We start from the raw sequence: 15,051 nt of genomic DNA, 5'->3' as shown, positions 1-15,051 counted from the left end.
TAATGTACTTTATATGTGTTAGAATAATGAAATTTATGGGGTAGGATAATGTATTTTATAAGTTAGAATAACGTATTTTATGTGTTAGAATAATGTATTTTACTATTTTATAAATTAAAATAACGTACTTCATGTGTTTTTGGACTGTGATCTACATAGTTGTGTATGTAGACCACGTTCCACGCAATAATGATTGAGGTTTAGGGTGCTTAAACTTATCCCAATTTGTATGGGAGAAGGGGAAAAAAAAATCTAACAAGAAAATAGTTTAGTTCGAATATAAAGTATTTGTCTATACTTTTAAAGGAAAACATGTTATAAGTTTACAGGGAAGGACCTTGTCCCTATAATTTAGGCCACATTATTTTTCATGAGCTCTTAAGCAATAAAATTTTGTTGTCATAAACGTATTTACATCTTTTCTTTTCTTGTTGATTGATTTTTAATACTTATATTTCAAACTTATTTTTGAATTAAATTTTCGCAATCCAGAAATACAAGTAATCCATATCAGTAAAAAATAATTTATACACATATACTGAAAATTCAAAATTGTCACTTTCAGAAATAATATTGAACAACTCCATACTCAATGTGTATGTACTATTTGAATAAGGAGATTGTAGTAGTCGGTGAAAATTACACTTGTTTAATTTCTTGTTTAGATTATGCATACATATATACATACACTTCTTTAGGTGAGAATGCACGAACAAATATGAATGCACATAATATGTTCCAAGGTCTCCACCGTTATTTAGGCATGTCTGAAGGTAGATTTTGTACTGTGTACTCATACTTGTTTACACGTTCTCACTTAATAGTTTAATTAAGCTTCACAAAATTTGCTTAGGCAGTCATATACTTGCATCATTATGAGTCAGCAAACAGATAACTTTATTTTTTTTTATTTTTTTATTTATTTTAATGGAATTGAAATAGCTTTTATATATGAATGTAAGTGCATTCGTTCCTACTAAAAATAGCATCTATGACATATAATGGAATATTTTAAGTGCGAAGTGTGATAACGTAACTTAGCTTATAACGTATTAACCAATTTTACTATAAATTGAAATTATTCTGCTCAAAGATACAGTATCAAGATATAAATAGAAGTTATATACTCTAAAGTACGTGGTAACCTTTGAATATATAGTCCTTTCTTTTGTTCGAGATGATGAAAAATGCAAGTTAATTATTTAATTTTATTGATAAATGTTGGTAATGTGAAGATTGTTTAATTTGTCAGGAATCGTACATGATTTTGCTTTATTCTTTGTTCCACATCGAGAAGATAGTATAAGGAGGCTTTCTTTGCGTTAACTATAATTTCATATTCCTTATTGTTGGATGGCATTATAGCAACTTTGAGGGAATCACCATCGAAAAGTAAGATAATTGTTATGCAAGTATCATTAAAAAAAAAAGTATATTTAGTAGTAAATTATTATTAATTTTTTGGGAACTATAAACAGTCAAAGGTACTCTACTTAGGCTATTTGTATCTCTGCAATATTCTGAGGTGGAAGAGAGAGAGTGAGGTGAGAGAAGATTTGAGCTCTTTGTAGTAAAATGGAGATTTTGGTCGGAAATGTGGGCGAGAGAAGATTTGAACTCTTTGTAGTAAAATGGAGATTTTGGTCGGAAATGTGGGCTCCACATAGATATTGGTGTGCGAGCTATTTTCGCGCGTTAAACACTTAATTTATTTATTTTGTTTCAAATTTTTTATTTTTTTTTCTTTTTCCTTCCCCTCATATTTTCCCTTTTTCTAATCACTCGTAAAAACTTCTAAAAAACCTACCACTATTAATGATACCTTTAGGCAAACCTCAACCCAACAAGCTAATGGTGAGGTGGCAACAAAATTTTTTATTTTATTTTATTTTATTTTTTTATTGCCACTAGCAAGCTTTCAAGTTTCAACCCATTATATTTACTGCCAAATGACAACTTTTGCTGCCAAATATGAAATATGGCAGCAAAAGCTACTTTTTAATATTTCATTGTTATTATATGTATTTATTTATTAAAAAATATATGAATTTATAATTATGATGTGAAGGTGAGCTTTTTTATTTATTTATTTAAGTGAGAAAGTATTGTATAAATGTATTGTGAAATAATTTTAAATTTGATTAGGAAAATATTAGGTGGACTCCCAAGTTATACTCCCTACTTGTATTCTCTCACACAAAAATGTGATGTTGACACTTTTCTTGGGACCCACGAGGTGAAGATAACATATATCATATCTTGCCACATCAGAGAGTATATGTCAAAGAGTAGAGAATGAGAGTCCATATAATAGATCTCATAATGAGATACACTTCAAGGGATGAGAGTAGCCTTAGCTTGCATCTTTGGGTTTTGAAAGGTTAGTATATAAAGAACCCTCTCTCATCTATCACAACCAGCAACATTCTTGGTTGCCATTCACTCATAATACCAGATTTCCCAGAAAAGAAAACATAAGAAAAAAAAAAAATTATTGCTTTGAACATAGAAGGAAAGATTCTATGGATTCTCTAGTACAAGCTTTAGAGGGTCATCAATCCATGATATTATACTTCATCGTCCCTTTCTTGCTCCTGTTTCTGCTTTCGAGGATTCGCCGGAAACCCTATCCGCCGGGCCCGAAAGGGTGGCCGTTGATTGGGTACATGAACTTGATGGAGCACTATTCGCACCGCGGGCTGGCCAAGCTGGCTGAGCAATACGGCGGTTTGGTACACTCGCGGATGGGCTCACTCCACATGGTTGTGGTTTCGGGCCCAGAGGAGGCCCGTCAAGTCCTTCAAGTACAAGACCACGTGTTTTCCAATCGTCCGGCCAGTATCGCTATAAGTTACTTGACGTACGATCGGGCCGACATGGCTTTCGCCCACTACGGCCCGTTTTGGCGCCAGATGCGGAAGGTTTGCGTCATGAAGCTGTTCAGCCGCAGACGGGCCGAGTCGTGGGACTCGGTCCGGGACGAGGTTGATCAAATGGTCCGCATCGCGGCCACCAGCACCGGGTCGCCCGTGAACGTGGGCGAGCTGGTGTTCGGGCTCACCAAGAACATCATATACCGGGCCGCCTTCGGGTCCAACTCCAAAGAAGGACAAGACGATTTCATTACCATTCTTCAAGAATTCTCGAAGCTCTTTGGCGCCTTCAACATCTCCGACTTTTTCCCTTGGCTCAAATGGGCCGATCCGCAGCGCTTGAACCCGAGGCTCGCTAAGGCCCGGGCTACGCTCGACCGCTTCATCGACACCATCATCGACGATCATATACAAAAGAGAAAGGATAAAAGCCCAGAAAACTCCGGCGATAACGCCGACAGCGATATGGTGGATGAGCTGTTAGCTTTTTACAGTGAGGACGCGAAACAGAATGACGCAGACGACCTCCAGAACGCCATTAAACTCACTAGGGACAATATCAAGGCCCTCATTATGGTATGACCCGGCCCGAACCCCTCATTATATTTCTCCGTACAATAATATTTCATGCACACAACACACTTACTTTTTACTCCGTTTCTTACACGCGCATCCTTACATATTTTTGCCGCAATTTACCACCTAAAAACCAACTGAGCTATTATCGGTGCATACTTACATATTCTAATTTCATTTTACTCTAAAAGAATATACTTATCTTTTTTTTTTTATTCAGTTACATATATCTATTTATTGTGATCTTTTGTCGATTAGAGTCATGAAATGGACTTCATCCATAACACACTTGTGGATACATAGCGGTTGCAAAATTTTTTTTATAAATAAAAAGTTTATAAAACTATGACATATATAAAATATTAAAGGTAGGTGCAAGTTAGTTTACTATACCCAGCAGTAAATTTTCAGGAGATTGGGATGATAAATTTTAAATTTAAGTGTATTGGTCAAGAAGAAAATAGTTTATCACTAACTTATATTTCAAATTGTTCTTTAAATTAAAGTATCGGTGTAGCCACAAACATTTTTTGTTTAAACCCACAAGTAATAACTTACAACCAACCTGCAAGGTACGGTGGATCTTTTGGAGTAGTGACATTGAGGGGTGAGGTATATATAATTAATTTTATTTTTATTTATTTTAATAAATGAAATCTTTTTTTTTTTTGAAAAGTAATAAATGAAATCTTGATTAATTAGCAATATATTATTTCTATAAAATAGACAAGTTAGATTAGGTTGTTGACTTGTAACCAGAAGGTTACAAATTCAACTTTCAACGGAAGTAACCTATCAACTTATTAGCTTGAGCCGATTAACTATGATCAACCTAGGTTGGTTTACCTCGTGATCTTTTACTGGCTAAGGTCACAAAACGAGATTTACCGAGTGCACATCCTTGCATAGTAGTTATGGGCTGAGTTTTTCTTGTTACTCAAAAATAACTATGTAGGTTAAAATATTTATTTTATTTTCGTATCATTATTTATCTCTAATTAAGAACCATTTTATATATTAGATGGGGATCACAGTCTAGCATAACTTCTGTGATTTTATCTCAATTTTAAGTAGCAAATATTAAAAAGGTTAATTAACTCGTCTCATATTGAAACCAGCTTGGTTAGGCCTGAGTGCCGTGCACTCTTATCCCTTAAGAGAGGAGCTCAGTATGAACGAAAATTAATTTGAGCATGATACGGGTTTAAAGGTGTCTCCTCTAGTTAAGACCTATCCAGGACAAATAAGATAATGGTTTAAAGGTGTCTCCTATAGTTAGGATCTATCTAGGACACTTCTAACATTGAAAACGACAGTATATAGGCAAAATTATAAGGATGGAAATTATTAAAATTAAGTTGGGGACCAACAAAAATTGAATATTTCCTAATAAGTTATCGAGTAAATGATATGGGCCGGGTTCTGATTTTTTTCTTTAATTTAATTGCGTGGGACATATATCTTTATTATTATTGCCCCTCGTGGAACATGCCTTATGTGGCATGCTATGGTCCTATGGATCATTGATCTTTAGATTCTATTCTTGAACATAAATGATTGTTAATCCTTTAATTTTCGAAAAAGTTGTAATCATTACTCAAAAGTATATATTAGATAATTTCGTCTTATGAGTTTACCCGTCAAATGAATACAATAAGGTAAATAAATTTAGATTATCTATAACTGATCAATTCAAATTAAAGCAAAAAGTTCAAAGGCAATTCCCACGTAGAATTGAATTATATGGTTGCTACCCTAGCTTATTGATGAATAATAATATATAAGGTTTAAGGTAGAAATTAAATTTATATGAATTAAAAAATTATAAATTAGGGAGGACGGAGGAAGATATTTTGTAAAAAATAAAAAATAAAAAATTACTGTATTATGTAAGAAGAAAAAATAATTTGGATATTTTCAGGATGTTATGTTTGGGGGAACAGAAACAGTTGCATCTGCGATAGAGTGGGCCATGGCGGAGTTAATGAAAACGCCGGATACCCTGAAGAAGGTTCAACAGGAGCTAGCCACCGTCGTCGGACTTGACCGGAAAGTGGAAGAATCCGACTTCGAGAAGCTCACGTACTTCAAATGCTGCATTAAGGAAACTCTCCGGCTACACCCACCGATCCCGCTCCTCCTCCACGAGACGGCGGCGGCCTGCGAGGTGAACGGCTACCACATTCCGGCGAGGTCCCGCGTGGTGATCAACGCGTGGGCCATCGGACGCGACAAGAAGTCGTGGGAAGACGCGGAGAGTTTCAAGCCCGACAGGTTCCTGAGGGACGGCGTGGCGGATTTCAAAGGGAACAACTTCGAGTTCATCCCGTTCGGGTCGGGCCGGAGATCCTGCCCGGGAATGCAACTCGGGCTCTACGGCTTGGAAATGGCGGTGGCCCATCTCCTCCACTGTTTCACCTGGGAATTGCCGGACGGAATGAAACCCAGCGAGCTTAACATGGACGACGTCTTTGGACTCACTGCCCCACTCGCCAATCGGCTCGTCGCCGTCCCCACTCCCCGCCTGCTTTGCCCTCTCTACTGATCCAAACCTCAAAATCAACAACAATTTCATGCGTGGTTCACAAATGTTGAACCTGCAAAGGAAAGTGACGATTATTGCGACGGTTTGTTTGGATATTATGTCCTTTTTTTTTTTACTGTGTAATGTGTATGCATACATATATAGCTAGGAATCAAAGAAATAAGTGATCAAGATTAAACCCCGAAAGCCGAATTGAACTTGTATCTGTATATGAGATCATACTCTTTCTCATATTTGGATTGTATACTTTTTTTTTTTTTTTGAACATTTCATCACACAAATCATATTTAATAAAAGATGTTGTACAAGCAACGTATAGTGTAACACTGCTTTCATCCTTTTCATTTCGTTTTTCTTGATTTACTAATTTGGAATGACGAATTCATTGAAAATAATTTTATAAATGTGATTTGAGCCGAATTTAAATTAGTTTAAATATGGAATGCCATATGCAAATAAATAAATAAAGTCAAATTAGTTAAAATAGGGAATGTCAAATTGTCAACATCTCAAATTCAAATAAATAAATAAAGTCAATAAAAGTTAAATTAATTCACCTTGAGACTCTAGCGGGATAAATTGTTCATAACTAATCAACTAAAACTAAGAAAATTAATAAATTATTCCTACTAAAAATCAAACTTAAAATGCTTTGATTATCAAACAAACATATATACAAGTTCTCACTTTTACGTTGAATGCATCAATTTCAACGAAAACCGGAAGTAGTGTCCAATTTAATGATTTCAATGACATTGGTATTGGGAGAATCAAATCCTATTGCGTGGATACATGTAGTTCACTCATCATTTTCTTTTACACAACTTTTCTTTTTAATCCATCAATACAAAAACATATTACATCTCACCAAATTTGATGTTGATTTCTCAGTATTAACTACGTACAACTGTACAAGTTGTACATTATAAATCTTAGCATAGGCATGGCACATTACGTATGTACTATCAAATTAAATTACCACATGCATTTTTTTTTTTTTAATACTCAGGTGATTCCACTTAATTTGTGGGACTAATTCTAACCACTACTGTAAATATAAATAATTGCTAGTCATGCAATTAGCCCATTGATTATGCATAAGGGATTCAATTCACATTTTTCATCACTAGCGCCTTTAGTCATGACATCAAGTCAGGTAACAAATTACTACGTTAAGTCCCGAGGGGACTTAGTACATGGATTTTTAAATTAGTAAAATGACGTCTTAACTTGTAACTCTAGCCAGCAAAAAATCACAAGAAGATAAATTAAAATCAACCTAGTTCTCACGGAAAGTTGAACTTATGACTATCACTCAGGGCCGGATTTTAGGGCGTGCAAGACGTGCAACCGCACAGGGCCCCAAAATTTTGGGGGCCCCTAGTCCAACCCTGGCCTAATAGTTAGTATATGTATTTGTGATTATATTGGCCTAAAATTAGATTTTTTGCAATTTTTCTTCAATTCGCGGTTTATTTATACTTTGATAGGGCCTCACTCAGTTACTAGCATAGGGCCCCGCAAATCAAAAAACCGGCCCTGCTATCACTGACCAATTTGACTGAAGGTAATTAGAGTTAAATCCCTCTTAGGAAGTTAACAAGGGTGCACAACATAGAATGAGTGATGGATTTGGTGCAAGGGGGATTATTGTTGTTAGTGGAAACAACATTAAGGTCACGTCGTTCCCTGGTAGTGCACAACATCACGATAAGAAACAACCCAACTTGCAAACAGTGCCCAAATATTAAAACGTGTAATCGGTATAATTAAGTAACATTAATGTTAATCAAGAACATATACGACTTTAATTTGCCTATGGTTTATTATATAATTATATTTAATATAAATAATGGGTTTTTATGTTAATTTTTTAACACACATGTTGTAAGAGGAGTAGCTCGTCAACTCATATATATGAGAGGTTTGAACTCGCAAGTCGCAACACCTTACACTAAGTCAAAGAGATTTCTTATTCCTTCCAAAGCCTCATTTAATAGTGACAGTGTACCAATTTTAAAGAAACTATTCTCAATAACAGCCACAAAAAATATTATTATTATCTCTAATAACAAGTCAACACCACTAATAATAATAATAATAATAATAATAAAATCATAATCATAATCATAATCATAATCATAATTGATAATAATAAATCTAAATCATCATAACTATAGTTTAAGAAAAAAATCTCTCAACTCTTTGCATCTTTTTGAGTAATAAGAGAAACCCGCAACCACTATTTGAGGGTGTGCATTTGGTAACCCCGTCTTGTAACACTAGTCGGTTGGTTAGTGCCAAAGATGCTATGTTTTGTAGGGTACTTGGGGGTCATATCTTGTACTATAAGTGGAGTCTTTTGACCTTATCATATGCTTAGAATAGCTTCATTTGCAAAAAGTTAAGAATAAAGACTAATTGTGGTTGCATTTGAGAAATATAGGAAAACAATGTAATTTCAAGGACACTTCAACGACAGTTCAGTATTTTGATCACATCTCAATCTAGAAGTGTCCAAATTGGATGATTCAAGTGGCATTGGAATGGCAACGCAAAGAGCTACAACTTTGCTAAAGGCCGTAAAGGCTAATTTGGACATCTTCAAGGTCAAAGTCACACCAAAAGTTACCGCGTGATCACAGCTCGTGATACAAACTTCTGGAAGATGCTTCTATTGGTCATGCCACCTCTCACAAGGTAATGGAGCTCGTGATAGAGTATTCTAAGGCCGAAGTCACCTTGTCATGTAGGCCATTACCGTGTGACAACCTGTGTGATGTGAAAGTTAAAATGCGGCTAAAAATAGATCAAACTTTTGATCTCATTTATAGGATTGGAGTTATCTAGATTTTTACATTATATTAGAGATGTCAACGGGGTGGGTGGGTGTGGGGGTATACCCCTATCCTTGCCCTCGACTTTCTCCATCATTGACCGTCCCCGTCCTCATCCCCGCCGGGGAATGAAAAATCCTCCCCATCTCCATTCCCACCAGGATTATTCAGGGATGGAGAATCCCCGACCGCCAATTTATACCTTATAAAAGTACTATTAAATAGCTCATATTTATACCTTTAAATAAATAGCTCATATTTATACCTTTAAATAAATAGCTCATATATATTCATCTTCAACTTAAAGTACTATTAAATATCATAAAAATAATGCTTCTAAAATTATATACTCCGTATATATTATATACAAAGTAATATATAACTAAACATTGCTAGAAAATGCTAATTTTCATCCACTTTTTCTACCATTCAAAAAAAAATATTAGAAAATTAAGATTAAAAAAATGCTAGATGCTTGTACAAAAATAATTCATTTTTTGTCACTACTTGATGTGGTAATTTGTAGTAAGTGATGAGATTTGAAATTTCAACAAAAAAAAAAAATTAATAAAAAAATAAAGAGCAAGATATTCCTAAAGTTATATAGAAACTTTGCATAACTTATCTAAGGAGGAGGCACTCAATTTTGTACATGTTTTTTTTACAGTAATGGTTAAATATTTTATTCGATCAAACCACTACATACAAAGTTAACTACGTAACTAATTAACAATCAACATTCTCCAGGATATTGAGCTTAACTTTTGAGGCGTATATCTAACATAAAATTTGGCCTAAATAACTAGCATTTCTCAAAGAAATTATTCGCATTAAATATATAATTACATAATCTTTCAAGTAATAACAAATATACTCAAATTATTGTGTACACAGTCATATATACATACATGCTCAAAATGTGTATGAAGTATATCATTCCATGAGAGATTTTAAAAATCTGAAATGCATTAAAATTCTATATAAAGAATGAGGACTATATAATGTGTGTTTACACATACGTTTTTGTTAATTAATATTTTCAATGCAATGAACGAATATGCTCAATTACTCAAAAGATAATTAACAATTAATGGCATAATATACACTCATACTTGCTATTATATTGATGCACTACTACAGCTATACGATTTTACGTTGGTTATTAAAATGACGTATAATAATAATAATTCTTTTTATTTATTTTATTTATATTTTACATTGGTTAGTCCAAAATTGGTGTAGATCGGATGGCGTAGTTTTTTCTCTTTTTTTCTTTTTTCTTTGTAGTAGTAGTGGTGAATAATGATGCATATTGGCCCAACACAAGCTCAATTAAGATAAAATTTGTATTTTATTGAACAGATATTTTGAAACTAATTAAATTTATTTTTAGATTTTAATTAATAATTTAATTTTCTTTTATCAAAGATAGCATTCATAATAAACTTCTGTAGTTTATTTCTTTAAATAATTTGCATATATAACAAAATAAAGGAGTAATTTGCACATTAAATATTTAATTTAGACAACTATTAGTAAAAACAAAAGTACGCAATTACAATATATATATTTGACAAGATCAAAAACAAATTTTTTTATTCAAATTTAAGGGTATCCTTTTGTATATTTAAATTAAACTAATATGGGATTTTTCAGAAATTCTCTTTTTAGAATTAATTTTTTTATTCAAATTTAAGGGTATCCTTTTTAGAAATTTTTTACCATATGTTTATAATCCATACAAGTCTAAAAATTAAATTAAACTGATATGGGATTTTTAGAAATTCTCTCTTTTTTAGGTATGAAATTAATTAAAATAATTTGAAAAATAATTACTTTGACTATTATTGAAATTAACCATAAACATTATATAAGAATCGTAAAATCAAAATTAATTAGGAAACTAAATAAATGTGAATTAAGAGCAAATTGCCATTTTGGTTCACTTACTATAGGGGTCCTATTAATTCTAGTCCACGACTTTCAAAAGTGTTAATTGCATACCATGACTTTTCAATTTGTATCAATTTTGAACACTCCGGTGAAATTTCCGGCCAAATGTCGCCGGATTCTCTTAATCTCACCGATTTGGCTTAATACAATGGGCAAAAATGTAATTTCCACGATCCAAAATAACCCAATGCAACCTAACCCGGAGGACGAACAAGGGTGGCATCATGAAGCAGCGATGAACCGGCGGCAACGGCGAGCTTACATCTCCCTCCTCTCTGTTCAGCGACGGCAGCATGCGGACAAACCAGCAGAGGCATTCCCCTGTTTTCGGCGTCGACCGACAGACAGCAGCGGTGGAGGTCGCAGGCAGCTTGGGCGGAGTGTCCTTACCAGTTCGTTGTGTGCGTCGTGCAGCAAGGGTGGCTTTCGGCGTCCTCCCCTTTCCGGCAGCAGCTGCGGCTTGGCCCTCTTTCTCCGACGTCTTTACCCAAATGGGTTTCTAGCAAAAGTGAGATTCAGATAAAATTCCAAGACACCCAAAGTCCAGTTATCCCTAAAACTTCTATAGAACTTCTCAGTCGCCGGAACCCCGGACCAATTCTTGATTTTCCGGCGAAGGCTTTCAAAATCTAGAGAGAGAGAGGAGAAACTAGAGAGATAAGTGAGGGACAGCAAGCTAGCTAGCTAGCAAAGTTCTTTGATTTGGGTGCTAGTTCACTCTACTTTTTGAGAAAAAAAAGTCTTGAGGATGGTAATGGGTGGTCTGACGGTGGAGTTTGGCGGAGGTGGTTGGGTTCCCTCTAATCTCAGCATAGCATTTCGAAGAGAAGCATAGTAATGAACTAAGGTTGAAATTACATTTTTGCCCATTGTATTAAGCCAAATCGGTGGGATTAAGAGAATCCGGCGACATTTGGCTGGAAATTTCACCGGAGTGTTCAAAATTGATACAAATTGAAAAATCATGGTATGCAATTAACCCTTTTGAAAGTCGTAGACTAGAATTAATAGGACCCCTATAGTCAGTGGACCAAAATGGCAATTTGCTCGTGAATTAATGTAGACTTAGGGTGGTAACATTCATCCATATATATATGCCTATCTCGTACTAAATATCATTCTACTGCGTATAAATATAAGATTTTTCTTGAACAGAACGATCAGTGCAATATAGAAAAATGGGGTTTCTTGTTCAAGCTTTAGAGGATTATGAATCCATGATTTTATTCTTCGTTTTCCCTACGTTGTTGTTGTTTCTTCTTTCTAGGTTTCTCCGAAAACCTTATCCGCCTGGGCCTAAAGGTTGGCCGTTGATCGGCAACTGGAACTTGATGGACCACTATTCACACCGCGGCTTTGCCAAGCTGGCAAGACAGTACGGCGGCTTGCTACACTTCCAGATGGGTTCTGTCCACGTGGTGGTGGTTTCGGGCCCGGAGGAAGCCCGAGAAGTCCTCCAAATACAAGACAACGTATTCTCTAACCGCCCAGCCACCATTGCGATTAGCTATCTCACTTATGATCGGGCTGACATGGCTTTCGCCCACTACGGCCCGTTTTGGCGTCAAATGCGAAAGGTTTGCGTGATGAAGCTGTTCAGCCGTAGGCGGGCCGAATCGTGGGATTCCGTCCGCGACGAGGTTGATAAGATGGTGCGGGCCGTGGGCGCGAGCGCCGGGTCGGCCGTGAACATTGGCGAGCTGGTTACGGGGCTGACCCGAGATATCGTTTACCGGGCCGCTTTTGGGTCGAGCTCCAGTGACGGAAAAGACCAGTTTATAACGATATTGCAAGAGTTTTCATTGCTGTTTGGAGCGTTCAACATCGCAGACTTTTTCCCTTGGCTAAAGTGGGCCGACCCACAGGGCCTAAACGCCAGACTCGTCAAGGCCCGGGCTTCGCTCGATGGTTTCATCGACAACATCATCGAGAATCATATCCAGAAACGTAAGGATAACAAAGAAGGGATAATTAACATTGGATCCGACACGGACATGGTGGATGAGCTGTTGGCTTTTTACAGCGAGGAAGCCGCAGTGAATGAGACAGAAGATTTGCAAAACGCCATTAAGCTAAATAGGGATAACATCAAAGCTATCATAATGGTTAGTCCATAAACTCCTTTAATTTATTATTTTTTCTAATATTTTTTTTTAAAATTGTTTGATATTCATTTATCTATCGTCCTCACACAACAATATACACAAATTAAATTAGGAACAATCTCAACCAAATTAATTGGTTGATGACTTGATAATCATATAAGGACTAAGGTTACGAATTCGATCCTAAATTAGTAAGAGTGATCTATTAATCTCCTTAATTTGAGTCAATCAGCTAACTAATTAGGGTGATAAAATTTATTAGTGTGTACCCTAAAGTGACTATCACTCAAAAAATTTTGATTAATTTGATTTTGACATTTTTGGTTATATTATATTGAATATTGAATATTCTCGTGCTCACACAATAATATACACAAATTAGGACAATTTCAGCCAAATTAATTGGTTGATTTGAGAATCATAAGTTACAAAATTGATCCTCACCTAATAAGAGTGACTTACTGATCCCATTTATTTGAGCTAATAAGTTATTTGCTAACTAGCGGGACGGTGACTTAATACTAGCGGGACGGTGACTTAAAAAAATTAATTTGATTTTGATATTTTTGGTTATATTATATTGAATATTGAATTTACCCAATCACTTTCATTACTTTAAGGATGTAATGTTTGGGGGAACAGAAACGGTGGCGAGTGCAATTGAATGGGCGGTGGCGGAGCTGATGAATTCGCCGGAAGATCTGAAAAGGGTTCAAGAAGAGCTGAGCAGCGTGGTGGGCCTTGACCGGAAAGTTGAAGAAGCCGACTTGGAAAACCTGACATTCTTGAAATGCTGCCTGAAGGAGACTCTCCGGCTCCACCCACCCATCCCTCTCCTCCTCCACGAGACGGCGAAGGCCTGCGAAGTGAACGGCTACCACATTCCGGCGCGTTCGCGCGTGGCCATCAACGCGTGGGCCATCGGACGCGACAAAAACAGCTGGGAAGAGGCTGACAGTTTCAAGCCCGAGAGATTCCTGAAAGCAGGCGTGGCAGATTACAAGGGGAACAACTTCGAGTTCATTCCATTTGGATCGGGCCGGAGATCCTGCCCGGGCTTGCAACTCGGGGTTTATAGCTTGGAGGTGGCGGTGGCCCATCTTCTTCACTGTTTCACTTGGGAATTACCTGATGGGATGAAAGCAAGCGAGATGAAAATGGAGGACGTGTTTGGACTCACTGCGCCACTGGCCAATCGACTCGTCGCCGTGCCCAGTGCACGCTTGTCCTGCCCTCTTTAAAAATATACTTCATATGTTTTATGTATGACTGAAGAATCCTTTCAAAAAAAAATAAAAATGTATGACTGAAGAATTGATTTGGCCCCTACAGGCTACCAACATTAATGTTCTGCTTGTTTTCTTTTTCATATTTCTTGTTCTTCGTGTTACTGCAAGAATTGGATTTCGAATATGCAGGAAATAGAAACATTACTTTTAATAAGAGTTAATTCCAGCAATGGTGACTATGTTGATTTTTCAAAAGTAATCCCGACTTTTAATTTGTACAATTTAGGTTGATTGACTTTCAAATTCTTTCAAATGTTGGTCAAATTTTGGTTAAGTTGATGCCTAATGGAGGGCTAATTTTTTTTTTAGTTACAAGAGAAACTTACAATTGGACAAATCAAGGCAAGAGCTACTCAATCTAATTCAGAATTTGAAACTGGTGGACTTATATTTGTATGTGTGTTTTAAGCATGATGCAATTTACTTTCTGGACCCAAAATCTTTTAACATTAGGATCTGCAAAATTGGAGGTCAAAGTTGGACACTCAATTGAAAAAAAAAAATTGGAACTATCTGCTCTGTCTCTATCAAATCATAGAATTTATATCAAATCATAGAAGTTATCTTATTCATCCTCTTCTTTCCATCTAGGCAAATATAGGTCAGCTTTTATCTCTCCCCCTCTAGTCATTATCTGCACATGCATGGAAAAAATATGAGCCTCAATGCAGAACTGAATATTTTTAAAGACAGTAACTCATAAAAATCTACATGAAAAAATTGAATATTTCTAAGTTCACAAGCAGGACAGTTAAAAGCGGTCACTAGGAAAGAGTAATGCAGTTGTTGACGTGCCCTCACCAGTAGAATTATCATGATCTACAGCCTCCCGGTCCTATTATACACACACAAAAAAAAAAAAAAAAAAAAAAA

At 35.9% G+C, this 15,051-nt stretch overlaps 2 protein-coding genes across 2 annotated transcripts; both read left to right on the top strand.

Annotated features, from left to right (window-relative positions):
* Positions 1 to 2,409: 2,409 nt before the first annotated feature.
* On the top strand, positions 2,410 to 6,318 carry LOC116014136 (cytochrome P450 84A1-like). The gene is made up of 2 exons (XM_031254142.1): positions 2,410 to 3,449; positions 5,371 to 6,318. The coding sequence occupies exons 1-2, from the start codon at positions 2,523 to 2,525 to the stop codon at positions 5,992 to 5,994; spliced, it is 1,551 nt and encodes a 516-aa protein (XP_031110002.1). The 5' UTR covers positions 2,410 to 2,522; the 3' UTR covers positions 5,995 to 6,318.
* Positions 6,319 to 11,962: 5,644 nt separating this feature from the next.
* LOC116013974 (cytochrome P450 84A1-like) lies at positions 11,963 to 14,332 on the top strand. The gene is made up of 2 exons (XM_031253948.1): positions 11,963 to 12,889; positions 13,510 to 14,332. The coding sequence occupies exons 1-2, from the start codon at positions 11,963 to 11,965 to the stop codon at positions 14,128 to 14,130; spliced, it is 1,548 nt and encodes a 515-aa protein (XP_031109808.1). The 3' UTR covers positions 14,131 to 14,332.
* The last annotated feature ends 719 nt before the right edge of the window (positions 14,333 to 15,051 follow it).

Source organism: Ipomoea triloba, chromosome 3 (genome assembly GCF_003576645.1).
Source record: "Ipomoea triloba cultivar NCNSP0323 chromosome 3, ASM357664v1".
In the NCBI taxonomy this organism is placed as follows: domain Eukaryota; kingdom Viridiplantae; phylum Streptophyta; class Magnoliopsida; order Solanales; family Convolvulaceae; genus Ipomoea; species Ipomoea triloba.
The sequence above is the reverse complement of the archived record's forward strand: the minus strand, read 5'-3'. Positions and strand labels throughout refer to the sequence as shown.

Excerpts from the sequence above, each read along its gene's own strand:
- LOC116014136 (XM_031254142.1), top strand. The coding sequence starts at position 2,523 with ATGGATTCTCTAGTACAAGCTTTAGAGGGTCATCAATCCATGATATTA. Across the intron at positions 3,450-5,370 it reads ATATCAAGGCCCTCATTATG|GATGTTATGTTTGGGGGAAC; the intron begins GTATGACCCGGC and ends GGATATTTTCAG.
- LOC116013974 (XM_031253948.1), top strand. The coding sequence starts at position 11,963 with ATGGGGTTTCTTGTTCAAGCTTTAGAGGATTATGAATCCATGATTTTA. Across the intron at positions 12,890-13,509 it reads ACATCAAAGCTATCATAATG|GATGTAATGTTTGGGGGAAC; the intron begins GTTAGTCCATAA and ends CATTACTTTAAG.